General features: G+C 38.6%; 1 protein-coding gene and 1 long non-coding RNA gene across 8 annotated transcripts in view; one reads left to right on the top strand and one right to left on the bottom strand.

Annotated features, from left to right (window-relative positions):
* Positions 1-27,845, bottom strand: part of kalrna (kalirin RhoGEF kinase a) — a 797,086-nt gene that overhangs the window by 348,446 nt on the left and 420,795 nt on the right. For 6 of the 7 annotated variants that reach the window (XM_051930993.1, XM_051930994.1, XM_051930990.1 and 3 more), the window contains exon 11: positions 13,435-13,626. In XM_051930993.1, the coding sequence (XP_051786953.1) occupies positions 13,435-13,626 (192 nt within the window). Of the gene's footprint in view, positions 1-13,434; positions 13,627-13,724; positions 13,856-27,845 lie in introns of those variants that run through there. The other variant, XM_051930996.1, reaches the window with a different exon arrangement.
* Positions 4,852-27,845, top strand: part of LOC127528984 (uncharacterized) — a 65,159-nt gene continuing 42,165 nt past the window's right edge. Inside the window, exon 1 of the long non-coding RNA XR_007935669.1 lies at positions 4,852-4,928. This is a non-coding gene — a long non-coding RNA (uncharacterized LOC127528984). The remainder of the gene's footprint in view (positions 4,929-27,845) is intronic.

The following is a 27,845-nucleotide window of genomic DNA, read 5'->3' as shown; positions in this document are numbered from 1 at the left end:
TATGCACATCCCCAGGATGTCTGAGCAAAGTTAGGTACCCTTAAAAAAGCTGTGCTGACAAAATGACAACGTTACACTCTCCGCAGACATTGACCAGGTTAGGATCTGAACCAAAGATACTGAGAAACTGAAGCACTAATGACTTCAACTCTGTGCTATTGCCGACTAAACACTTAACTTTAGTCATGACCAAAAAAAAATGCTGATACTGCTACTAACTATGATGTACAATTTAATGATTAATTCAGAGTGACATCCAGGCACAGGAGATTCTGACAGCATTGAGCAAAATGTAGGAGCTCACCCTGAGCAGTTTGCCACTCCAATAACCACATGCAGTATTATACAGAAGCTTATTCCCACCACTCAAAAAAAGTTTTATTGCATTATTACGCAAAAGTATGTTATTTTTGAAAAAGTATTCTGTTATTTATTGCCATTAATATTGTGCCTGCACATGTTTCATTCGTATAGTGACAGCTATTGAGGGATAGGTTAAACACGTCCATAGCATGCAATAAAGTGACAAGAACTGAAGAAAGGTTATAGGTATATAGTAACGCAGAGCTAGCTCACCGGCCTCACAGTGCCAGGGTCTGCAAGGAGTTTGCGTGACGTCCCCATGCATTAATGGATTGATTGGCATCAGAGAGTGTGCTTAACTGTGGATGATTGTCTGAACACTGAATACTGAACATGTGTCAGTAATACTTCTCAATTAAGAAAAAATGTTCATGTGATGTAAAGTAAATAAAATCCTTCTCCTTTTTCTATTCCCAACCTGAGCCCCACAAGATTTGAGATATTAAGAGATATTAACACCGTGCCACTAGATTACACTGTTTTGAAATATCTATAGTAAATAATTTTATTAAACTAAACTGATCATTTTATTATATATATATATATATATATATATATATATATATATATATATATATATATATATATATATATATATATATATATATATATATATATTTTAAACTAAAGTGCACGGAACACACTCTTTTTATGATTGTGCCCTGCAAAGAACTGATAAACCGCCCCCATGTTTGCTTCTTGCCTTACACCCAGTGCTGCTGTGACCCTAAACTGGGTGGATTTTAAGTTCAGCACATGCAGGATTAAATGTATACCTATAATGTCTGTTCAGTTCCTGTCACTTGATTATGTGCTATGCACATGACTGGAGCACGCATGTGCACAATAATACCAATCCCAGCAGGCAATATCTTTGCGAAATAATGCCATACTTTTGCAAAATAATTTTTAAGTTTTTTTACCTTAATTTGATCAAATGGTTTTCTATCACAAACACCGCCCCAAAGTACCCTACGAGTAGACTCACTGCACAACTGTTTACATGTATTTATTTTATTTTATTTTTACAGATAGGCCTTACATAGGTTTATGGGTGGGACATTAACCTTCTGCTTGAGATTTACTAGTTCCTTTTCTAATACACCACATTACCTACAAGAAGAACTTATAAATACTTATTTATTTTCTGCTCTATTGGACCCTATGTTTTACCCAGACTAGCACTTCCTCCATAATAATCTGTTTTAGATAATGGATGGCTAGAACTGGATACAGTATGTTACTAATTCAAGGTTTATCATTAAAACTGTGTAATTTTAGATAAATAAAATCCTTCATGGAGAATAATATATATCAAGGATATTATTTTAAGAAGTTCATAAATACCAACTACATTTGTAGTATTCTGCCTAATGAAGCATTCTATCACATTTCTTAGAAAAAGAACATAATTAGCGATAGAATTCCCCAGCACAATGCTGCCTGATTATCCTTTTCAGAAAATGTTCCACCATTTGATGATTACATGTCATGACTTTCTATGATGTACCTCGATAAAAGAAGAAGCCTAATTATTTTACACAAGGGATGACATTAGAGGGTATACTGATAAATTAGTATACATGTTAACAAAGTATAATAAGCATAACAAAAGCTAATAAGCATAATGTATAAACAGCAAATAGTAAATGATACGAATTGTAAAACCAAAGCAGACAGAGAGTATCTGAAGGAAATGTTTAGACTAAAAAGTCTTGACTAGATGTCTTTCTTAAATTCCTGTTTTAGTAGCAGTTGAGAAAAGTAAGTAGACCTTTTTGTCACTTTATTTCTGAACACATTCATATGAACACACAAACAAGATTATCTGTGTAAAAGCTGAGTAATTGTTTTTACTTTTGTCTGTTTTATGTTTGTAAATCTGGTTAAAAATTTCAGTTCTGACTTCAGAGCAGAGGGTTACATGCTAATAAATAAAATTTATCCATTTATTTTGTTCAGCTGGTATCTTTTCCATTCAAACTGAGCACTGTCCTGGAGGAAACACAACTGTACTGCACGAGTCTGTCATGCACACATCCACATAGTGTCACTTTAGGGCTGCCAGTCAACCTATCAGGCACATCTTTAGGGGTGTGGGAGAAGCTTGGAATACTTGATAGAAAACCCACAAAGCATTGGGACAATGTGCCAACTGTACAAAAACAAGTTGATAGTAATTTTAATGCGGAGGATGTTCTGCTGTATGTTAAGATTATTCTGTTTTTCCATTTCTAAAACGTCTCTTTTCTGTCGACTTGTGTGAAGATTGCAGGTTGTTTTGGTTGTAAGAAGGACACCTCTGTTAGAAACACTAGCAAACACCTCTCACATTGCTAATACTGATCTGTACAGGCCTACATGCAATGGAGCACTATTTTTAAGAGGAGATACACTGTGCACAAGTTGGACTCCCTTTCCTAAAGGATTAGCAGCCAGCCATAAAACTGATGCTCAGTGTAATAACTGGGCACATTGAAACTGTGTGTAGCTAATTTTTAAGGTTCTGACAAAGATATTTCAATACATTTTCTATTGTGTTGCCATTTTGTACTTCACTTAAAACATTGGAAAAATTGTGACAAGGCCATTCAGCCCAACAAGCTCATCCATCCATTCACGTCCATCCATCCATCCATTTTCCAACCTGCTGAATCCGAACACAGGGTCACGGGGGTCTGCTGGAGCCAATCCCAGCCAACACAGGGCACAAGGCAGGAACCAATCCCAGGCAGGGTGCCAACCCACCGCAGTCCATTCACGTCCGTTGTCTAAAATAATATCAAGTCCTACTTTCTACCACACTGCATTTGTACAGAATCTCCCCTTAACAAGTTTCCAACCATACCCTTGTGTTCTTGTTGAAGAATTCATTTGAAAATGATAGCTGGGATCCACTCTACTAATTCCTGTTATAATTTTCAACACTTCAGTCATGTCACCTCTTATCTCTATTGGCTTGAACTGAAAAGGTTCAACTCCTTCAGTCTCATCCTCATATCTCATATCTCTCAGCCCTGGAATCAGCCTAGTCGCTTCCCTCTGGACTTTTCTTTACCTCAGCTAAGTGTTTTCTGTAATATGGTGATGAAATCTGTACACAATACTTGAAGTGAGGCTTCACTAGTATGTAATATAACTTAAGCGTAACCTTCCTTGACTTGTACTCTACATGCAGTGCATTCTATTTGCCTTCTTAATTGCTTCTGTAGACTGTCTGGAGGTAGACGGTGATGAGTCCACTATGACTCCCAAGTCCTTCTCATAAGGTGTACTTTCAAGATTCAGACCCCCCATTATGGATTCTAAAATTTTTTACTTCTTACATGTAATTCTTTACATTTACTAACATTAAATTTCAACTCCTACAAATCTGCCTGAGCCTGTATTGCATCTATGTCCCTCTGTAACAATTTGGCTAATTCTATATGTTCTATCTTTCCACCTAGTTTGGTATCATCTAATCTAATCTAGAAACCTAACCAATTTACTGAATATATTCTTGTCCAGATGTTAACGTGTTTCAGTTTATCTTTACAATATAGACACTTCAGTTGGTTACTTTTGATGTTACTGCGTAATGACAAGATCCTGTTTCTTTGAAGTGTACAGTACAATTCTTTGGCAGAGTACAGTCTTGAAAGGGTGCCCAAATAAAATAACAACTGATTTACTGATATGATGTCAGTCTTCAATCTAAAATGTAGGTAAAATTTAAAGAAAATCGGCGATATACTGTAGCCAAAAATGTTTTTCTGGTAACTGTAGGATTTGGCCTTTATAAACACCAGCTTCCTGTTCTTCATAATTCTGGATTGTGGTGAATTTAGCAGTCTTTTTTTCTGATCTGGATAACATAGTGAGTTGGCAACTTCTGTTATAAGGCTCCCACCCATGGATGCAATGGTTTACAGTAAGTACTGTTCATCAATCGTCTATCTTATCCACTCATCCCAGGGTGCTAGTGCTTGCCCTGGTATCACTGGGTGCAATGCACTAACTAACCCTAGACAGGATGCCACTTTGTCACATGATGGCTAACTCACAGTCACAACTAGCCTAATGCACACGTCTTTGAGTTGTGGGATGAAAACTGGATTATCTGGAGGAAAAGCAACATTAAAATTCCACACAGGAAATTATGATGACAAATTTTAAACCTAGCAGCACAAACTACTGTGCAATCCCAGCAAAATGTATTTATTTAAGTTGAAAATGAAATCAATACTGTTTTACTAAGGATCAGCAGCTTTGACATGAAAATAATCCTCCCTAAAGACTACTCATTACAAAGCTGCAACAGTTGTTGACAAGGTTGTATTTTCACACCTGATATCAGCAGAATAGGCAATAGTAGAAACTGCTGAATTATTTTCAACATTTTCATTAGCCTCATTAATATGTTTCTCATTTTACCACTCTAGGAATAAAGCAATAGTCACACGGTATCTATTTGTTTGCTGTTTCCTTCTAACTGCAGGAAATAATGCTTTCTCCATTATCACTTGTGTGCCTCAGTGACCTTCTTGGATGTCCTCATGAATGGCTCGCTGGTTGCAACTCAGGTAATGCAGATGGGAGTTGTTTTGATTGGGGTTTTCAGACTTGCAAACCAGGTGATTGTCTTCCAAAAACCCCTGCCTTGTAGGTCAGTAGTTTAATGTGTTAGTTTTGTGGTATGTGCCAAATCTTTGAACTGATCTGTAATGTATTGTGCTTAATAAGTTTGTCATTTATTCACAGAAAACAGATGCTAAGCTCCTTTGCTTAACAAACTCGGGAAACTGTCATTGAAGGATAGGTTCTGTGACCCTAACAACTCTGAATTAGATTAAACAGGCTTGAGAATTGATAGATACCTAACATGAAGAGGTGGCATGGTGGCATGGTGGCATAGTAGATGCTCCTGCTACCCTTCAGTGCCTGGAGCCAGGATCACTCTATAAGGATTGCACACTTTCCATATTCTTACAGAGAGTTTTCCCCAACTTCTCCTGTTTCCTCACATGGCACAAAGCAGTACAGTTAGATTGAGAATTGGGTTGGAAAATTTAAACTGGTCTGATCTAAGTGTGGACTTGAGTGTTCCCTGTGACAGACTGGTACTCTGTTCATGGCAGGTTCCTTGCTTGCACTTAATCATGATATTTCTGTCTTCGCTTCTCTATAATCACAAACTAGATGAGCAGACTCAGAAAATAAAAGAATCAGTGGCTAAATAGACAAAAGGATACATTGATGATTGGCACCCTGCCTGGGATTGGTTCCTGCCTTGTGCCCTGTGTTAGCTGGGATTGGCTCCAGCAGACCCCAGTGACCCTGTGTTCGGATTCAGCGGGTTGGAAAATGGATGGATGGATGGATACATTGATGAATTATTAAAGTGTAGCATTTTGCAACAGCTGAACAATATTAGACAACCCATCTTATATCATATCTCTTTGTCTTTCAGTTGTGTCTTCTTTACCTGCCACCAGCATATTTTTGCATCACACATAACTCTTCCATTTATTTGTAAATATAGTCAGCCAATGATCTTGACTCAGCATTTATGGTCTTTAACCAGGAATTGTTAATGGAAAGCCACAATATAAGGTACATTTCTTTAGCTCAGCAGGTTATGGTTCATGTTAATTGCTACAAAGTCATTGGTTCTAGTCAAGATCTAACCAGTGTGAGCCACAGCACAAATCTGTTCCATCCATCCATTCATTATCAGTACTCATTTTGTTTAATTCAGGCTTGTGTAGCCAACAACATATAAAAGCAGCTTCGAGCACAAGAGAAGAACCAGCACTGGATGAAGCCCTAGGACGTTTGCAGAACACATACATTTATGGATGAATTTTGTTATGTCCGGAAATATATTGCATTTTATTTCACTACTTAAATGTATTATTATTCACTTTGGGGGCGGCATGGTGGCACAGTGGTAGCGCTGCTGCCTCGCAGTTAGGAGACCTGGGTTTGCTTCCCGGGTACTCCCTGTGTGGAGTTTGCATGTTCTCCCCATGTCTGCGTGGGTTTCCTCCCACAGTCCAAAGACATGCAGGTTAAGTGCATTGGTGATCCTAAAGTGTCCCTAGCGCTTTGAGTACTGAGAAAAGCGCTATATAAATGTAATGAATTATTAATTATTATTATTATTATTAGTGTGTGCTTGGTGTGTGTGTGTGTGTCCTGCAGTGGGCTAGCATCCTACCCAGGATTTGTTCCTGCTGTGACCCTGTGTTAGGATATAGCGGGTTGGATGATGGATGGATGGATCATTCACTTTGTGTAACACGTTGTTATGGTGCATTCTTTAAAAATTGCTATATAAAATTAAGATTGATTGATTGATTGCTATGAGGTAAATCCCCAGTGTAATAGGTAACTCACATCTATTGAAAACAAGTAATTTAGAGAAATAAAACAGATCTGCCATTAAATAAAGGAATGTTGACCTTTGCAGTTTAAACATCAACTTTTCTGATCAGGCAAGTTCTGATTTGTAGGAAATCCATCCATTCATCCATCCTTTTTTCTTAACCGATTCAGAGTCACTGGAAACTGACATCATCTGGCATAATGCAAGAGCCAACCCTGGATAAGGCAGTTTACACTAAATACTATCCACACATCCATTTTCTAAACCTTCTAGTTCAGCTCAGGGTCACATTGAATTGGTGCCTATCCTATAAATATGGAACACAATGTGTGAAAGAACCCTGGAGATGCCATAATTTCATCACAGGTCACATTAAATTAAACATGGGCCAGTTAATAGTCATCCATTAATCTGACCTGCACATATTTGGGATCTTACAGGAAAACCAGAGCAGAGAAATGTCAGTATGCAAAAGACTGCATACTGGAATTGTATTTTAGCCTTGTATTGTAAATATAGCTCCTGTAGCTTTGGTTAGAAAACATCAGCTAAAGCTTTCATAGGGTCATTATTGTCACATGTACAAAGTACAGTGAAATTCGTACTTGTAAATGCCATTCACATAACTGTACTTCTGAAAGCATTTACCACGAGCCTTTGTACACAATAACCAGGTTGACTGTCAAACCTTCTGCTTCACTTTGATTCTCACTTGGTACCGTATGATCAGAAGTGTCACCTATTATAACCTTGGTTACTAAGAGTGTCCCATCCAGGGTTCACCAAATTCTACTTTAACAATGTGAGACCTATGCCATCTTTATTATCAACATTCAATTCAGGTTACTCTTATTAAGCGAACTTCAATTTACGTCCATGTATCTATCAGTTCCCAGAGTTTACTTAATCCAATTGTAGGGCAGGAGTTAATCACAGCAGTACTGGGCACAAGGGAGGAATTCCCTCTGGTCACAATGTAGAAGAAATACTTAAATAAAGTACTCCAAGACTAAATTGTCTCAGACATGGGGATTGAAAAAAGACTTGACTTCACACAATAAAAATAAAACAATACCGTAAGTTTCATGAAATCAAACCTTGAAAGCTGCAAGTGCTACAGTAATCTCCTAAGAAATTCTGCTTCTTTTAGTACAGGAGCTGTGCTTCAGTTATTTGGTTAAAGTTGTTTATTTACCACAGGATATGTGTTCATTAACACTCCTTATGATTCAGGAGATGACATGGCTTTGCTTTTGGGGGTCTGTTCTGTGCCAGCTGGCAACAAAAGCAAATAAATATGAGACTGTCAATCAATCAAACACTCCTACAATCACTTAAACATGCATGTGGGTGGAAATCTAGGATATCCATAAAAAATCCACAATCAAACAAGTAGGATTTGAAAATTCCAAACAGTGCTTGGAACAGAGTTTGAACCTATTTCAATAATGTGAGATGCAGTTCCTGTTGAGAGGGTGAGCGGCTTTAAGCACCTGGGTGTGTATATCACCGAGGACCTGACATGCACCCAGCACACAGAAAACTCAGGTCAGGAACAGAAGACAGTGCCTTCATCTCCTGAGGTGGCTAAGGAAATTCAAGGTCTCGCCAATCATTTCACCATAGAGAGCATCCTAACACAGAGTTGTATATCATGGTTTGGGAATTGTTCAGTCCAAGATCACAAAACCCTGCAGAGAGTGGTGAGTTCAGTAGAGCGTATCTTGCCCTCTCTGCAGGACATCTACACCGAGCGCTGCAGGACCGGGGCTATTAAAATACTTATGGACTCTACCCACCCCAGCAACAGACTGTTTAGCCTGCTCAACTCAGGCAAGCAGCTACGCATCCTAATGGAAAAGACTGGGAGGCTCACAGGGAGAGTTTACCTTCAGGTCTTCAGAATCCTGAACTCTGACATGCCAAAAAACGTCTGAACCTAAAACTCACTTTAACTTCCTGCACAGCCACTTTATACTTTTTACTGTTTTAGACTTCAGATTTTAACTTCATTTTAATCTAGTTTAACTTAACTTAATTTTAGTTAATTTTGTTAATTTTACTATCTTTTTCTTAATTTTATCATTTATTCTATTATGTGTTTGCTTTTTTTGTTTGCATGGAGTACGCTAGCTTTTTCATTTCACTGCAAGTTGTACCTGTACAACCTGTGTAATTCTTGAATCTTGGATCTTAAATCTTGGTGATTCTAAGGTAATAATACAAATCAAATACAAAATATACATGCAAACAATGAAACAAAACTGAAAATCCTATTTACCAAGTAACCTACTTTGGCAGCTGTCCTAAAGCAGAAATTAATGCTGCCATGAAAAACATAATCTGTTGGCTTCCAGTGCTGGCATTAACACCCATTAATCCCATAGCCTACTTTGAATTGAATTGGAGAGTAAGGCTCTTATATTTTTTCTTCACAGAGGACAACAGACTGAGTAAATCATTCCCAGTTAGGATAACTCCATTTGTTCTGCTAAAGTGACCCTTTTTTCCTAAATGCATATTCAACATAGGCAAGACATTTACAGTATACATCGTAGTCATTATTATGCTACCTAAGTGCATTGCAAATCAAGCATGGTATCAGATAAAATGCTTTAAAAAAGACGCCTGAATGCATCAGTACTTTGGGGTGTGATTCCAAGTTTTTAAAGCAATAATATTAATCACCTACCAGAGAATAGAAAAAGACCCTAAATGGGGCTTGCTTATCTTCCAAGGAGTGGTAGTAACTGTGTAAAAATGTGTACATATTTTTCATTAATACTGAAATACTGCATATTCTGAGACGTTATTTGACATAGCTAAAAAAAAGACTAGTAGCTCTCAGTCTGCAAAGAGAAAAACATCTGAGCTCTTTGAGTGTCTTTTAAGTTTTAAGAGTTATTTGCATTATTGTCTATTTTAGCCCATGGAAGTCTTTTTAATTTTAACCGTCTTTCTCTCTAGTTACCTCTTATGTCAGTGAGGGTTCAGTTCAAAAAGTACTTCTTGCCACTGACTCAGATTCACCCCATAATTAAAGATTGTGGCCAGTTACTCAAAATTAAGCAAACTAAAGTTGATGATTCTTGTACTGTATTAATAATCTGCTGGACATAAAATCATAAAGAGACAATTTCTTTATGCAGTATTTTACATAGACTGGTAAATATCCTCTCATTCAAAATCACCACTCCTGTGGTCAATGACTTTGTATACTTTGTGCAGCATGCATACTGAATCTCGATGTAAAAATTCTGATACCATTACTTTAGTCAAGGCTTCACCTGTTTTTACCTTTTCCCACAAAATACACCCTACATGCAGACTTGTGTAATATATTACAAACTATAGTAAAATTAGTAATTTCCGAGTCTCTCATAACCATACTTCTCATCAATAGCTGAAGTTTAGAAATTAGCAATAATTTTTGATAAAGCAGTCTTTATGGGCATGTTTAATATACTGTAACTGTCATGTTCAGCTAAAGGTGTCCACTCTGTCTTTGATTCAATAGCACTGTTGCAAATAATGAAAGGTTCAACAGCCTTTCATAATCATATGTTAGATCTAATTATCACCTACAGAGTTAATATTCCAAACATACTGATCCCTTCTGTTAACCAAATCATGTCTTAAGTTAATTTAATTACGTTTGATCTGCTTCTGCCAATGACGATAAATGAACTTGAAGGGTGCGACATGTAGATAATGAGTACCTAAATATTCACTGACACTTTGAAAACCTCAAACCTTAGCTTTGAGAAGATATAGATGTGCAAACAGCTAGTGCAGCTTCCTCTGAAACACACCACCTGCTAGTCCACCATGCCATTTGTGACTACCAGCCTGTAAACTCAGCAATGGTTTGGGCTGCCATTTGTCCCAGGTCATGTAGACTTTGACTTAACATTTTACAAAGAACAATAGATCACAGAAGCATATTTTTTATGGATCTGTGTTAGCTCAAGTTTTTATTTTCTGTTGATCCATGTAACAAGCTGTCTTGTGAAGGAGGTGAAGTTCATCAGGTATAGTAAAGGAGAATTAAAAAATACAGACAGTGAAACACCAGATGCTCTAAACTCGCATTTTTCTGAGGTTTTCATATGTGAGGGAGTGGACAACCTCCCAGTGGTAATAAAAGAGTAATAAGGAGGTACTGAGTGATTTGGAAATCGTAGAGGGAGAAGTACTACTTAGATTAAATAGGCTGAAATCAAACAAATCACCATGACCAGGTAATATTTTCCCTCGACTTCATAAAGATGTTAGCAAGTACATATATAAACCCTTGATACATATTTTTAGGATGTCACTGCGCATTAGGGAAATTCTGATGGACAGGAAAATGCCAAATATTATCCAATTGTATTAAAAAGGTGACTGGGCACATCCAAGCAACTATAGGCCAGTAATCTTAAAGTGCATCACAGGAAAATTAATGGAAGGAATTATTAAGGATTGAGTAAAACATGGCAAGAAAAGGAGTTTTAGTGAACAGTCAGCATGGGTTCAGAAGAGGGAGGTCATGTTTTACTAACATACTGGAATTCTATGAGGAAGCAATAAGAAATATGATCAAAGTGGAGCATATGATATTATTTATCATTTGATAAGGTGCCACATCATCTAAATTGTTCTAATGTTTTTCATCCTTACTTTGAATTGACATACTTGTATACATAGTGTGGGAGATGGCCGGTCATTCATCCCGGCCAATACCCCCAGGCCACTAGTTGGAGCCCTCCCTGTAGCATGGAAGTGCCCCAAAGACCAGCAGGGAATCATTAACAATGGAGTTTTTATTCCCGACCCTGCTGGACACCGTGGGGCCCACCAGAGGACGCTGCAGGGAGGCTCAAGGACCTTCATGTGCCCTATAATCCGGACGTGCGTCTTAATTACCGCGACAGAGGAAACGACGTACTTCCGGGATGAAGAAGGAGAGTTTTCATCCGACCCGGAAGTGCTAACGAGTCACATGGACAAGGGTTCAGGAGCACTTCCGGGTCATGGACTATAAAAGACTGTGGGAAACCCAGACGAGTGAGCTGAGTTGGGAGGCAGGGTGGCTAAGCGTCTGGAAGTGGAGGATTGATTATTATGGATTATTGGAGTAGTGTGGAGTAGTGGTGCTTTGTGCACATTTATTATTATAATAAATTAATTTTGGACTTTTATCTAGTGTCTGATGTCTGGTCTGAGGGTTCAAGGGGCCGACAGTGCCTCTATCTTTCACAATAGATAGACAGCACTTTATTTGTCGCAACGGAGAATTTAGCTTTTTACATAAGTTTAATAAATAAATAAATATTGCAACAGACAGCAACAAATACCAGAATTACTGAAAAGAAAGAAAACTTCTGACTTGTCAGCATCAGAAGCATCCAAATTTACTAATGTACTAACTTACTAAGACAGCTGGGTGGCGCTGTGGTAGTGCTGTTACCTCACAGTAAGGAGACCAGGGTTCGCGTCCCTGGTCCTCCCTGCACAGAGTCTGCATATTCTCCCCATGACTGTGTGGGTTTCCTTCCACTGTCCAAAGACATACAGGTTAGGACAGGGCCATGCTAAACTGGTCCTAGTGTGTGTTTGGTGTGTGAACGGGTATGTGTCCGCCCTGTGATAAACTGGCACCCTGTCCAGGGTTTGTTCCTGCCCTAAGCTAGCTGGGATAGGCTCCAGCACTACCTAAAACTAATTTATTAATGTCTACTTAGAGAGTAAGCTTAAAATAATTTCAGAAGAATCACTTAATTGTTGTTTGCCCTTCCTAATGTGTGTGTGCCATCATCAAGTGATTACACATAGTGTGGCTATGAATCAAAATAAAAGGTAATAACAGAAAACATTTTGCACTGACAGCCAAAATTATTGTGACTGTGTCGAACAATAAAAGTTGAGCAACAAAGATGTTTTCAAAGGGAAAATCCAAATGTAAGATGTGAAATACTGGCATCAGTCAAAGCACAAGGAATAACAATACTTAATTATTAAAAACCCAAACATTAACCAAATTTATTGTAAGAAACTAAAACAAAGTTGCACACAGCATTTTCTAAATGAATATTGAAACTTCTGCAGTAAAATCACTAATTAGATAAAGAGAAAGAAGAACAGGAGAGAGTTGCTTCTTTAGGTTTAATCTAAACTTTGGTCACCTCCTAGTGGGTACCTCATTGTTTTATAGCAGCAGCTAGATCTCATCACATGACTAGAACCTCTTTATAGCTATAAATAATATGGCGGAGACCATGAAAAACAATGTACAAAATAGTAGTGCCCATTAAACAATCCATTAATACGATTATGTCACCAAAAGTAATGATAAAAATTACAAACAATAAATAAAACAGTGCAGAGTTTAAATTTGATTCTGACAATATGAATGAATCCATTCTTCTATACTATGTATCTGAAAAAGATCTGAAATCTATTTAGTGAGGAATTTCTCAACTATTCCACTAAAGAAGAGACGTAACACCTGGTGACTGACTTTATTGAAATCTGTGTTGTACTGCACTCATTCACTTCAAGCTTGGCACTGGCATTCAGAATGAACACAACAGACTCTCTCTGGATTGTTCACAGTAGTTTGCTTTACTGCAGAGGCCTTTTTTATGCAATGCCTCACTCTTTACAGAAAACAACAGGACAACCCCCGCCCAACACACACACACCCCGCTCTGCCTTACCTCTTTGGTATGTGTGTGAAAAGAAACGGACATGTCCAAGAGAAGTTTCCTCTGTTCAACCCGTCTGACAAAATCTTGAATGCGCACCTCCAGGTGCCGGGCAGCTTTGTAAATCTCCTCTGGGTCACATTCTCCTGTTTGGGCCAACTGTTCTGCTGCTTCCAGCAGTTTGTCAGCATTGGTATAAGTGTTCTGTAAAAAAAAAAAAGAAAAGAAAAAGGTAAATGCAAAATGAATGAAAAAACTGACACTCCAACACACATTCATTTATGGTTTAGTTTGCCTCTCACCTCAGAGCAGGTAAGGTTTAGAGGGTTAAAATAATGAAGTTTGTTTTTAGACACCACACCAACACTTGCAAGCGACTCCACCGTAAATCCATGCCCTGTAATCCAGCCCTTGCAATGAGAGATCTTGTGCCTTTTTTTTTTCCTCAGAGATATAAGTTGTCATTGGAGCATTGCAGCCACAAGATGGATTATTAGACCAAATGCACGTGCTTATCTAGAAAATCCTAGGAATTTTTTGCTGCTGCAATATAGAAGCAACTTGACTTGACCTCAAAGGCTCAGAGATTCTTTTCAAAGTGCTCGTCTACAATATGTGATCTCTTGGCCAAGAAAGCGGCTGACACATGACACAGCCCGGGTTAAGCTCTATTGTAAAGGAATATCAAAAACAGGCCAGGGGAGGAGTGACGATGTGCTTGGGTCTAGTTTTTGTCTTTTCTGTTTTGACTTGAGTATTTACTTTGTTTCTTAATTGGTCGATAGATTTGTATTTAGTGGTATCTGCCAGTCATCAGGCACAAATTATAGTAAACTGGGAATTTGCTTGTTTGTTCAATATCCCCCCACACCCCCCAAAAAAAAGGACTTCTGGGAAAGTAGAATTCATTGACACTATGCAAGGGGATAGGAGTATGGAAGTGGGAGTAAGGGTGATCCTGCCTTAAACTGTACAGACTCACAAATATAGAAATGATGTAAGTTGATATTATTTCCTTCTCAGATTGTTAAACACCAGATCTCTATTCTCAAGATTCACTGACAATTAATGTGCCTAACACAGGAACAAAAAAAAAATAAAATTAAAAAAATAAGTAAAATAGTCACAAAATGGTTAACTTGACCATCAACTTCTAACCATGTTTTTAATGGACATTGAGCTTATAACTAATAAGCCAGAAAAAAATTAATAAAAGTCATGCATATGCCTTCTCAAACCCATTTAATCCATTTTAGGAGTGCAGGGGGCTGGTGCCCAGGTCTGTAGTGCTGGACCCACGACGGAAACAATCCTGTCCAACACAGGGACGACAAAGGAACAAATCCACACTCGCCACTTTAGATTTATCAACTAACCTAACCTGCAGTATATATCTGTAGGTATGTGTGAGAAAAACCTACACGGACTTGAGGAGAATGTGCATGCTCCACATGAACAATGAATGGACATGGCATACCAATCCCAGGACACCAGATATATGAGACACCCATGCTAACAATTTAGCTTTCATGCCCCCCACAATCAACTTCAAAGAATGGCCTAAAAAATGCAAAAATAGATTACATCACTGACTAAATACAGAACTATCACATATGAGGATATAGATTTGTTCAGATACGTCAAAAAACAAATAGAAACAAATTAATAATACTGATAAACAGAAATATCTATCCATCATCTAATTGTAGAACTACAGCCAGATTGTAGAAAAGGACTAAGACAAGCCAGACAGAGAGTCCTGGAGAGGTTGGCCAACTAGCTACCTCCCCTCTATTGGCCATTCTACAGATGAATCAGTAATGGGCAGCCAATCTGATGAAAGGACTTTTCTGCCCAATAATTTCAGTGCTCCTTTATCTGAGATGACGTTTCAATGGCAGGCAAATAACTTGGCAGTAGAGCAATGGCACCAAGTGCCACATTAGGCTACCGAGAACAGAAACAGAATAGGGGAGGGTTAGTAACAGTTTATAAATATTGTATTACTTGTATTTTTGTACTAATGACTAACAACAGAGATGCAGTATGCACAGCTAATCGGCAACTCTAGTCAGGGTATGCTAAACTGAAATAGTGAGTCTTCAGCCGGGATTTAAAATCTGAGCCTGAAGGGGCATCTCTTACAATAGCAGGCAGACCATTCCACAGCTTTGGGGCCCTGTCACTAAAAGTTCAACCTCCTACTATTATTTTATTAACCCTTGGAATCATAATCAGACCAGCATCTTGACATCTTAATGTGCACTCAGGTTTGTAAGTTCCGAAAAGTAAGCAAGGCCTCGGCCATTTAAGGCTTTATATATTAAAAGGAGGATTTTGAAATCTGCCCTAAACTTAACCAGGAGCCAGTGTAAGGAGTTATGTGTTTGTACTTTATTGTTCCTGTGATAATTGTTGCAGCAGTATTTTGAATTAACTGAAAGCTGTATAAAGAACGATTTGAGCAGCCTTTGAACATGCGTTGCAGTAGTCAATCCTAGCATTATAGCATCATGCAGTAAATGCAATTGTAGTAGTCTCATTCATAGTTTAGTACTATTTAGCTAGTCGCTTGTGAAACCTTGGAATATTGTGACACCAATTCTTAAGAACTATCTCCAAACACAAAAAGTTAACATCAGAACTATGCAATAACTAAGAATCAGAAAATGACATATTGAAAATCATGACTGTTCTACATCCCTGACTAGCAATATGGAAAACAAATGATTTGAAAACCATCAACATACTTAAGGGAAAAATTGACACATTTTTCTTCCTAGGGCATCCCTTACACTAAATATTCATTGCTTTTACATAATGACAATCTTATGTAAAAAGGTAATCTGACTTGTGTTTTCTATTAAATAGCATGAAGTTGTGTATTTTAATAAGTTCATTATGGTGCAAGAGAATGGCAACGTGTTGCATTTTGGCCAGACATGCAATAAAAATTTCACTGTACTCTGTACATGCGACTACTACAACTATTACTACCGCCTCTTCCAAACCATCTCACATCATTTTTGAACACATCCCAGTCCTTGACTGAGATATCTCTTCTAAAATGAATATCAGTCAAATTGGTGTCAGACATTCAAAAAGGTTAATATTTTCTGTATTATTTTCAGGATAAGTATTTAAACATCTTATTCCCTGTCTTGATGACCCATCATAAAAAGGCACCTCTTTATCACACCTCATGTGAGTACAACAGAAAATGGATAAGAGAAACAGTAAGAAAGAAAGTCTTTGTTTTTTTTTATACAATGAAATTTAAAGGAAAAAAAGAAAATGTATTCTGCAAAGGTTTATGTTCTCCAGGAAAGTTGTTGCCTGTAGCTTTTATTTTCCTCTCCTCCATTGTCAACTGGCCATACCTCAGTGACTCTGCTAACAGGACTTCATATTGGCATGGCTTTGTTTTGTTTACGTCTTTGTCAGTTGTAGTTAGTTTATGAATGTACAGGTAAGTGTTATATGGAGATGGCTTCCTCCAACAGTCCACAACATGTAAGTTAGGTGAACTGTTGTTGCTAAATTGACCCAAGTGTCTGTGTTCACCCTGTGATAGACCCGGTTTTGTTCCTGACTTTGGTGCACAATGATTGTAGCTAGCTGCCCCGTGACTCTAACCTAGAAAAGCAGGTTAAGAAAATGGATGGGTGTGTGTTATGTGGAGTAGTAATTCACTGATATTATATTATAGTTGATGATTTTTGCAAACATTCTCACTGAAAATGTTATATAAGAGTAAACTGAACTGATATTCGAAAAGCATGGCAAGTCAATGAGATTTTAAGTCACTTTCTTTCTAAAGGAGAAATCTACCTATTCGTGTTAGTGTGGTGCTTACACCCTCCTGCCATGTCCATGTAGGTGTTTTGCCAGGTATTCCAGTTTTCCTTCCCGTCTTAAAGATGGGTATGTTAGGTTAGTTGGCGACAGATTTTATGAGTGAGTGTGACCATTTCTACATGTTTTCTTTCATAGAGAACTTGTTAAGCCTTTTTTTCTGTGATTTTAATTCTTTGTGATTATGTTTTCTTTTTTAGTGGTTTGCTGACTGACTCAATCTCCGTCACTACAGGAAACTCCACACTGGGTCTGTGTATTTGAGAGCCTATGGCTCAAAGATGGGCCAGACGAATTAATTGACTTACATTTGCAGCATCCCAGTCAACCATCAGAAACTAGTAGCTAGTCATCATTTTTTTTTTAATAATCTAACTGCTCATTTGATTAGCATTCTGCACAATTGCCATGGTCAGACGTGATGGCGTCTTTATTGTGGCTTTTCAGAATTTTCTGCCTCCTTACCATGATAAACAGAAAAGGGGAGTGATAACTTCTACTACCCTCTTTTGCTTTTTCAACCATGAAAGCATGTTTCTGTACGCAGTGTACAGTGCACACAAACTGAAGTGCCATACATTGAAAAAACTAATCCATTAAATTCATTAAATTGGCCAGTCTGGACTCCTCAGCCTTCCAGGTTATCAAATTCCACCAAATCTGTGAATTCATGTTCTTAAAGGTTGATCCTTCCTTACATATCCTCCATGGATTTGAAACAAAATAAAAAAGATTACTATAGCTGCTAATCTTAAGACTGCAAGATCTTAAGCAGGACCAGCAGTTGATCTACTACCAGGAGTTAGAAATTAAAGGAACGGTATGAGAAGTGAGAGAACGCTTAGATTAATATTTTATAAGTAACAGAACTGCATTCCCAACCATCCCCTCTCACTTCAAACACTGCATTAAACATGTAATCACTTGACACATGCACAATGACAACACAGTGACAGAAAAAGCACCTGTAGCTGCAAAATGTGGCTGTTATCACATTGTCAACAAGGTGACACAAAGAATGCACACAGGAAGCACAAAAACCCATCCATCCATTTTTAAAGCCTGCTTATTCAGAGCATGGTCACAGGGAAGTTGCAGCCTATCCTAGCAAGCAAAAGGCACAAGGCAGGAACAATCCCTGGACAGGGCGCCAGTCCATCGCAGAGTCAATACACACACACACACATAAGGGGCCAATTTAGCATCATCAGTCCACCTAACTTGCATGTCTTTGGACTGTGGGAGGACACCCATGCAGACACTGGGAAGATAAAAAACAGACAAATGACTACAGAGAATGATTATCATGATAAACTTTCCTTCTTCCTTGTCCTTCTCACTAATAAATCTCCCAGTGACTCAACAGCACGTTTAGTCTATCATGAGAAACGAACCAGTGTTCCAGTCTGGATGGATCTTGCTCCCTTGGCAGTCCAGGAGACATTTATAATTAAAGGTCACCAAAGGAGCTGCGATATTCCCCTTTGGCACCATGACGTGGGCATACAAGAATAATGCAGCAACAATTATGCCACGGCTGGCATCCCAGGAGCCATTGAGCAATACCCTGGTTGGGGCTAGGAGGCTGGAAGGACAAGACAGTGGGTGGCTGCCTGCTATAAGCGGAGCATCCTCTTGAACAGTGAACAGCAGCATCCTGTCTGGTGTGCCCCGGTATGGGTACCCACAGTGCAGCATGGGAGTTGTGGTCCCATGAGGCTGCCAAGGAGAACTGTTAGAAACTGACTGCACAAGAACTGGTGTGGGCCTGACTGTCCCTTCCCAGATGCAACTGATTGAGCACCAGATGTACTCCAGGGTTGGGTGTTTAAAGAAAGCCCTCCACTTGGGCCATGGAGTTGGAAAATGAGAGAGACAACACTGTCCTATGAAGAGTGGAGGTGACAAGGAACAAAAAGGATTGGATTAGATTGTGTAGTACTGAAAAAAAGAAGCCTGCCAGAGGCACTGTTTGAAAATAAAAATAACATTTGGTTGAACCTGGGACTGTTCTTGTGCACACGTGTCTGGATTTTGGAACTCAGTGGTGCCCCCTACTGGCCACCCCATATAAATATTTTTATTGTTGTGTGTTGGCTGATCATGACAACACTCATCCCAGAGCCCCAATAACATGACTGTATGTCTTTGCAGGAAAATACTGAAAACTCCTTCCCACCCTGGAATCAAACCACAGGAAAGCTAGTTGTGAGAAATTTAAAGGACAGTAGGCGACAGGCACGACAGAGATGTGAAACATTAAATATAGAAAGTTTAATCCAGTTAAGGGAGGTGGGTGCCAGAGCCCGTTCCAGCAGCACTTGGCAAAGCAGGATTCAAACCTGAACAGGGCACCAGTCCTTTAAATGGCATAATTTGTTCTCACACTCACTCATACTGGGACAAGGTAGAGTTACCAGTTAACTTAATGTGCATATCTCCCATCCATTCATCAATTACCAGCCATAAGTAATCCAGTCTGGGATTATGGGTGCCAGAGCCTTAACAGGTTGAACATACTGTACATACCCACCCTTACTCAAATTAGGGCCATTTCACGGTTGTCAGTTCACTTAAATTAATTATCTGAAGGAAATAAACACTGAAGGCACTGAACAGCAAATATAAGTTTAGTCACACATACAGATGGATGCTTGTTTAACTTGATAATTAAATTTTGCTTTATATACTGTAACATTTTTCATGGTTAGCACAACCAAATAAGAGATTTGCAAACCATACAGTAAGACTTTTATTCACACTCAAGTGTTGTCACGGTTCCACCATTTACAGTAACTTGCGCCATTGGTACGATTTACTGGACCAGTCAAAGCCTTTTCATCCCTTATCAGAACTCAAATATCTTCCAGTTAAACTTAAAAGACAACAAAAAAAAAAAAATCAGGGACTACATTGCTCTGCTATGTCTTTTCTAAACCACTTTTTCTGTTAAAAAGCAAAATTTCTTTTAATCACAGTCTTTTCAATAACAGGCTACCATGACTTCTGATACATTTGCGTTATCTCTACTTAAGAGAATACTCTTTGCCAAGAGACCAGCTCAGCAGGTGGCAGGGCAGTTTGCTTTGAAGACTTTTGAGATCAAATCACTCCTTACTAATTCCTGTCATTTTTATCGCGGCTATACGTTATCACCATGAAAACATCCTCATTCTTGTCTGATATCACAAAGTCAGCAGAAGACAGCAGTCTGGTGTGAAGCCACATTTCCTTACCTCCCCAGAGGCTGCCAATCAGCAGCTCCCCCGGGCTGATTTCAACAGGATAAGACTGATTTGCTTTTTCGGGAAGAAAAAGGAAAAGCACAGGTGCTGAGATATCGTCACTGATAATTTTTTTTAAAAGACAATTCAATGCTTTAATATATGAGAGCATAAAAAGCCAGCTCTTATTGTTCATAAACCAGCAAGCATTTGAGATCTCAAATGGCAAAACGATTTCAATCAAAGGCACTAAAGTGCCTGGCAACCCCAAAATGTGCCAAGTCACAACTTACAGTCTTGATAGTGCCAGTGACAAGTGGATAGCTGACTGTTTGCATTGTGTGATGCCAGTTTGTAGATGGGCGAAAGGGCTACACTTTCACATGGCATCAAAGGACTCGGTTTAGTGTGTGTACCTTGTAAGGGGCTCATCCTGGTTTCTGAAAAGATGTATTCCATTACGTTTAAGTCTTAGATAATTCCCCAGTCCCTCCACAAAACACACTCAACTTAAAATAAGTGGCAGGGTGACAAGACGCTCGAACATCACAGAGAAAACAGCACTTAGGCTTACTTTTAATTCTGATTTAAGTTCAGAAGCAAACAGCTATCAAGGGGCAAAAAGGAAGTACACCATCTGAACAACAATCTCTTGTCCAAAAGGGAATACGGGAATATAAATGAATTGTTTCTGTTTTATGCTATGGTTTTTTTTTACATTGTGAAATTTTTTGAAGATATTTACTATTACTTTGCACTGGTCTATGGTTGTTCACAGACACTGCCAATTGTTTACACATTCCTTTGGTTATGACCCAGAATTCCATGTGGTGTAACATCATCAAAGCAAACAGAATATAAGTCCTCCCCTGATGACCTTTCTTTATCCAAGACTGTGGATATTGAAGACAAAACTCTGCCTTAATATGGAGTGTGAAATGTGACTAAAAGATGTAAAGCCTCCAAAAGAAGCCACTAAAGCAGTTCAGGACCCTCACTAGAGGGTTCACCTAGGCCAACATCAGAAGGCTTCTGGCCAACCAGGCCCCAGACTAGAAAAACTTACAAAAGAGCAAGAAATTTCCCAAAAATAAAGCAAAAGCTCCACAATAAGGAGGACTACCAGAAACCACCAGCTTGTGCACAAAAGGAAGAATAAAAGATCTTCAAAAAACAAATGACTTACTCAGAAAAATTAAAATAACAACAAAATGCTCAGAAGAGCAAAAAAGAGGCAAAAAGTCCAAATCCAAAGCCACAATCATAATCCTTGAAATCCAAGCCATACCTCTCCTTGACATCAGCGAAACCTGACAACTGCAAAGCTGCTGTTTGCAAACATCCTACAGTGAAGAAGACCACACAGGCAACATCATTATGCAAGGTCTGAAAGATGCACTGCTTGGACATTTGCTTCATATTGCCATTGGTGTGCAAGTTGGGCTTCTCTTTAAAATGAAATTTAAGTGAAGTTGATCTAGTATGGTGCCTCGCAGTAAGGAGTCCTGAGTTTGCTTCCCGGGTCCTCCCCGCGTGGAGTTTACGTGTTCTCTCTGTGTCTGCATGTGTTTCCTCCCACAGTCCAAAGACATGCAGGTTAGGTGCAATGGCGGTCCTAAATTGTCTCTAGTGTGTGCTTGGTGTGTGTGTGTGCCCTGCGGTAGGCCAGCGCCCTGCCCGGGATATGTTCCTGCCTTGTGCCCTGTGTTGGCTGGGATTGGCTCCAGCAGACCCTCGTGACGCTGTGTTGGAATATAGCGGGTTGGATAATGGATGGATGGAAGATCTAGTATGGAGCCCCGAAGGTGTCATACAAAAAAAAAAAAACAACAAACAAATCCAATCAGAATTATTATTCCATTCAAACAAATTCTTTTTCTTTCTGTAAGAAGTGTATGCCTACTGGGCACATTTTATTTTGCAAGCCATCTTGGTTGGGGATCCTCGATTCCACAGCACATTTTTGTCTTTCATTATTTAAAACACTCACACAAATCTCCGCCTCTTCGTTCCGCTCCATCCTGTCCCTATGGCTGCACAAGGGAGGGAGCAAAGTGTAACCGTGAAGCCAGATGCTGTGGACAGACTGGTGTTTCTGTCATACAATTTGAAAGTTTCCTCAGTGGAATTTTTAAATTGTTTATTTTTTTCTGAGATCTTTGTGCAATATTAGACAGAACTTGAAGTTAGTAATTTGTTTAAAAATGTTATCGCTTGGGTTTTTTTTTTTTATATCTTTATGCAATCAATATATGACAGAACTTGTTTTCAATGCTATAGTTTTTTCCTGTGCAGGACATTTGGACATTTACACTGTATATAGTATGTTAGATTTTTGTTCTTGCTTGTATGCTGCACAATTCATCTTACAACAGAGCAGTTTATGTGTATCCGGACTGTAATCTTCATGCCCTGTAGTTCAATTATGATTAGTATTTTATTCCCATCGGATTCTTGTTTAAATTAATAGTAAGTGTTTACCCTTAGTTTTATTGACCTTAGTGCAATGTTTTCTGTAAATCCTGTAGGCCTCTTTAAAATGGCTTACTTATACTTGCACTGTTTGATCTCAGTAATACTTTGACTGGTGAATTTAATGTTCTTGTGTTATTTTACTTCAGTTTTAAGTAAATAAATACAACTGTTTTCCTCAACTGCTGTTTCCATGAATCTCATTAGTAAGCTACAATTAATATCCTGTTAACAAGACCAAGCCAGGATGCAAAATATCATTATCGTCAAAGTCTCTGAAAATATGGAGACATCATTTTTTGCCAATATCGCACACCGATAGTTTGCAGAACAGCAAGTTCTTGTGTTTAGTAAAAATGTTGGCTTTGTCTTTTGGTTTGTCTCTGAATATCATTATTTGAAAAGGTGCTTTTCTTTCATTCTCAATAGCACAACATTTTTTGACCTGCTTAATCCAATTTAAGGTCGCAGAATAGTGGGGGCTATGCATGCATCATAGTGTATGAGGTAGAAAACCGTCCTGCTGTGTGCAAACTCAATGCTGGAACCATTCATGCACACTCAAACATGGCCAGTTTAGAGTTCACAATTAACACAAATACATCTTTGGGGATATGGGAAAAAAAAGCTGGAGTACCAAGAGAAAACCCACACTTACATGGCAAGAACATTGTGCGACTGAGCCACCCTAGGTCTCAATAGTGTCTAAATATTCAAAGCACAAGCTAAAATGCTTTTGTGCGTATACAGTACATGTGAGCTAAATGTGTATGTTAGCAGTGCAAAAATATAACATTTGAAGCATAAATCATATTGATGTTCTAATGATTTATTACTATACACTGCAAAATGAAAGTAGGAGCTGAACTTCAGGCACATAGCAGCATATGGAGTTTTGTTTGTGTCTCCTTATTCCTTTTGAGAATTTCAGTCACATTATGTGGTCACAGCCAGCTTCACGTCACTTCTTTCATATTTCACATTGCAGGCATTAATAGTTAGATGCATTGTAGCCTTTAATTTATTGACTTCAGCTCCATTTTTAACATACTTTTTTTTTAAACTTCTAGGGTCTAATAAACCTAATTGACATATTGTCATTTACAGCTCTGAAAGATCATACTCCTTCATATCACCAAACCTCTTGGTTTATAGTCTAAATAACGACAGTCTTTCACCATAGACATCATTAGCTCTTTGCTTGTTCTCTTGGAGGTAGAGCCTCTGTGTTTTTCCCAGTTGATTATGGGGTTTGTCAGGGGTGTGTTCTTGTTCCTAATCTGTTAATTGCTTCAATGGACTGGGTAGGGTTGTGGGGTCCTGCGACTGTGGGGAATCTGTTGGTGAAGAAAGATTCACTGATCTTGACTTTGCCGATGATGCTGTGATCTCCATGGAGTCAATGAAGGCTCTGGTTGGGGCTCTCGAGAGACTGAGCAAGTGTCTGGGCTTGTGAATGTCCTGGATAAAAACCAAGATCTGGGCATTTAATGACCTCTTGGACAGAGCCATCTACAGTGTGTCTGTCCGTGGAGAAAGAACATCAACCTTGCCGAGAGGTTCACTTACCTCAGCAGTGGCATTCATGTCTTTGGTGACTCTTCCTATGAAGTCAGTTGACAGATTGGGAGATCTTGGGGGTTCATGAGGTTGTTGGAACGGGGCGTGTGATGCTCCCGATATCTCTGCAAAATGACTTTAGAGTCCTGGTACTTCCTGTTTTGCTATATGGTTGCGAGACATGGACACTATCAAGTGACTTGAGATAAAGACTGGACTCCTTTGGTACTGTGTCTCTTCGATAAATCCTTGGGTACCACATGGAGTTCCAAATGAGGAGATGCATAGACAGAAGAGGAGAGGACCCAGCTCTGATCTTTGGGGAACCTCCAAGCTTTCCTGGTGTATTCTTGACATTTGTTCTTGCCAGGTACATGATAGGATTTACCTAAGTGGTGGGACTCAAACCACCTGTGGACAGTCCCAGTGATGCCAAGGTCAGAGAAGAGAGTGACAAGAAGGATTTTGTTTTGTTTTGTTTTTGTTGCATATCATTTTATATTCTAATAGGCCTGTCTTTGTAAATAATGTTCAGTGCACTAGAAAAATGTTGGTTAGAAAAATGTGTTATTCATATTTTACATATTTATTCACACCTAGCACGGTGGTTCCATTCTTCAAATCCCCTGAGAAGTGGGACCAATTCCTGGCTTAGAAACCATCTTCATAGATTTTACCCATTCTCCCCATGTTCTCATGGGTCACCTACCAACTCAGTGATGTACCAGTAAGTGTAATAATGGCTCTAAATAGGCCCTGGTATGAGTGAGTGTGATTAGGAGAGTGTTTTTGTGCCCTGTGATGGACTTGTATCCTCTCCAGGGTCAGTTCCTTTCTTTTACCTGATTTTGCTGGTATGCATTTGGCTCACACCGAGCCTGAAATGGAATAACTATGTCCAGAAATGTTCTTTCTCAAAATCTCCAAAAAACAAGCCAGGCTGTGTAGTGCAGTAACAGACGCCGCACCGCATGGATACCAGTTCAAGGTCTACTTCAGTCTCAATGTTATTGTAAAAATACGGAAACAATTTTGCTATACTGCACTGATTAAATAAATATAAAACGCTTCTTCATGCTGGTAAAACTAAGCAGATGCCTCCTCACCTGCCAGAATGCTATTTGTAAGTAATGTCTGCTATTACAACAGTAGAAATTAAGTGATATTAAAATAGCAGTGAAGTTACGAAGCAATAATGGACAGTTTTCAAAGCTGCAATATGTTTTCTATAAGTTAAATGCTTTTAATAATTTTTGACTATGGTCGTTGGGGGCCTTTACACGTTTAATTACTTGGTAAGGTTTGCCTTGAATGCGCTGAAAGACTTGAGACTTATTGTTTTCAAGCTGGTGGTGCTTTCTTTGCCAGATGGTTCAATGCACACTGGCATTAATTCCACATATGCAGATAAAATAAAGTGATGCACCTACCTCATAGTAAACTTGACCAAAAGTCAAAGTCAAATCGGAACACAAAAATGGCACAGCTTTGTTACAAAATACCAGTAATCAAAGTTCAAAGTAAGTAATGTCCAACCTCAGATACTCTTTACTATTTTAAGGTGATCTTTATGCTGGCACATCGATGACATCATAAGCGGCGTGGCCCTGGTGCTTCATGGGAAATCCCCATAGAAACAGGCAACTCAAAACCCACAAAATAGTGGCGCCATCCCCAAAACAAAACAGAAAAGAAGGTCAAAAATATGAAACATCTAAACCAAAGCTCTAAGCAAAATTCAGACTGTATAATTGGATTCCTTGGGTATTAACAATCCCAAAATGACATCAAACAATAATACTCCAGCTTCAAGGAAACCCAAGAAGGATTAAAAATAAACTCAAATTATAACAGATAATCCAAAATCTTTAATATAAGTCAGAAACGATTCTGTTTTTACAAGTTCCTTTTATAAGGCAAACTGTGATATTACATATGGTAATGTGCACAAGCACCCGTGATGTCAAGATGGCATGGGCATTTGGATTGCTGGAAGAGCGGAGACAGCCAATCAGATAAAATACTACAAAAATAAATAAATGAACAATTTTAAAAAATTGAAACAAGAGATCAACAGACTATTGACCCTAGTATGTGGCATATTAAAAGTGGCAGATCACACATAATCTCCCAGAGGAAGACCCTGTAAGTATACCACCTCCATGGCCTGTACAAAGCTGAACAATGCTTTCTAAACGGCTGGTTGAAGATCAATTAGCTCATCTTACAGTCACCACTAAAAAGCCCCAGTGACCCTGGCAGTGCATTTCCAGCTGTAAGTGCCTTCACATGCATGGTGTCTGTGCCATTACTCAGAGTGCAGTTATGGTAAATCACTGGTCATGTGCCGACGATGTTACAAGAAGGGGAAGAACTTTACAGTCAGGGGGAGACTTTGGCCACTTGGGACTTCTGCAAGAAAATAAAAATCAAATAGCTGTTCAGAGATGAGTAGACACTTAGAAAGGGGCCAGAGCCGCAAAAAGAGATGTTTTTTGGAAAGTATAGACACTATAAATTAACAATCATAAAACTGGAGAAGAATAGACTTATGGAATGTAGTTTTATAAAGGTGTCATAAATATGCCAGTGTGCAAACTGTACCAGTCATTATTAAATACACCTCGTAAATTCTAGGAAAAAGTTATTAGCCATGTATTTTTAGAAGTTAAGGTTCTGACCTACTGCCCATTGTACAACATGTGCCCATTTTTAAATAAAAAGAAACAGTAAAAAATAAATGGAAACCATTGGCATCATTCTACATATTTTTCATTCATTCATTCTTTCTCTTTCTTTCTTTGGAACAATGGTTTAGCATTTTGCCTCAGAGTTCTGGTGACTTGAGTTCACTTTTCACTCTATGAAGTCTGCATGTGTTGAACTGGTTTTCTTTAAATAATCCGGTTTCCCCACATCTCACTAATGTACGACATCATTAACTGGGCTCTGTAAACTGATGTACTATGATGACGAATGAACACACGTTGTGCCAGCTATACGCTACAACACTTCCTTAGGATGATTCAGACCAATGGATGATGCTGATCCCTGATTCTCTTCCTTTGCCATTGTCCGCTCCTTTTAGTAGGTTGAAGGCTGGCTGTCATTCTTTTTCTGTTGTTTCTCAAGTCATTTCTTTTATTGCGTTCTCTACGTTTTACAATTCTTCCTGTGCTGGTTTTCAAAGATTTTGCCCTTTTCATTCACGTTAAGCCATTAATTGTTGATATTTTATAGCACTTGGCTGCTATAAAACTCAAATACAATTAGGAATATTGTAAGAAAAAGGTTTAGTAATTGGAATTTTTT

This window comes from Erpetoichthys calabaricus, chromosome 8 (genome assembly GCF_900747795.2).
Source record: "Erpetoichthys calabaricus chromosome 8, fErpCal1.3, whole genome shotgun sequence".
NCBI classification, from domain to species: Eukaryota; Metazoa; Chordata; class Cladistia; order Polypteriformes; family Polypteridae; genus Erpetoichthys; species Erpetoichthys calabaricus.
This window is presented reverse-complemented; position numbering and strand designations above follow the sequence as displayed.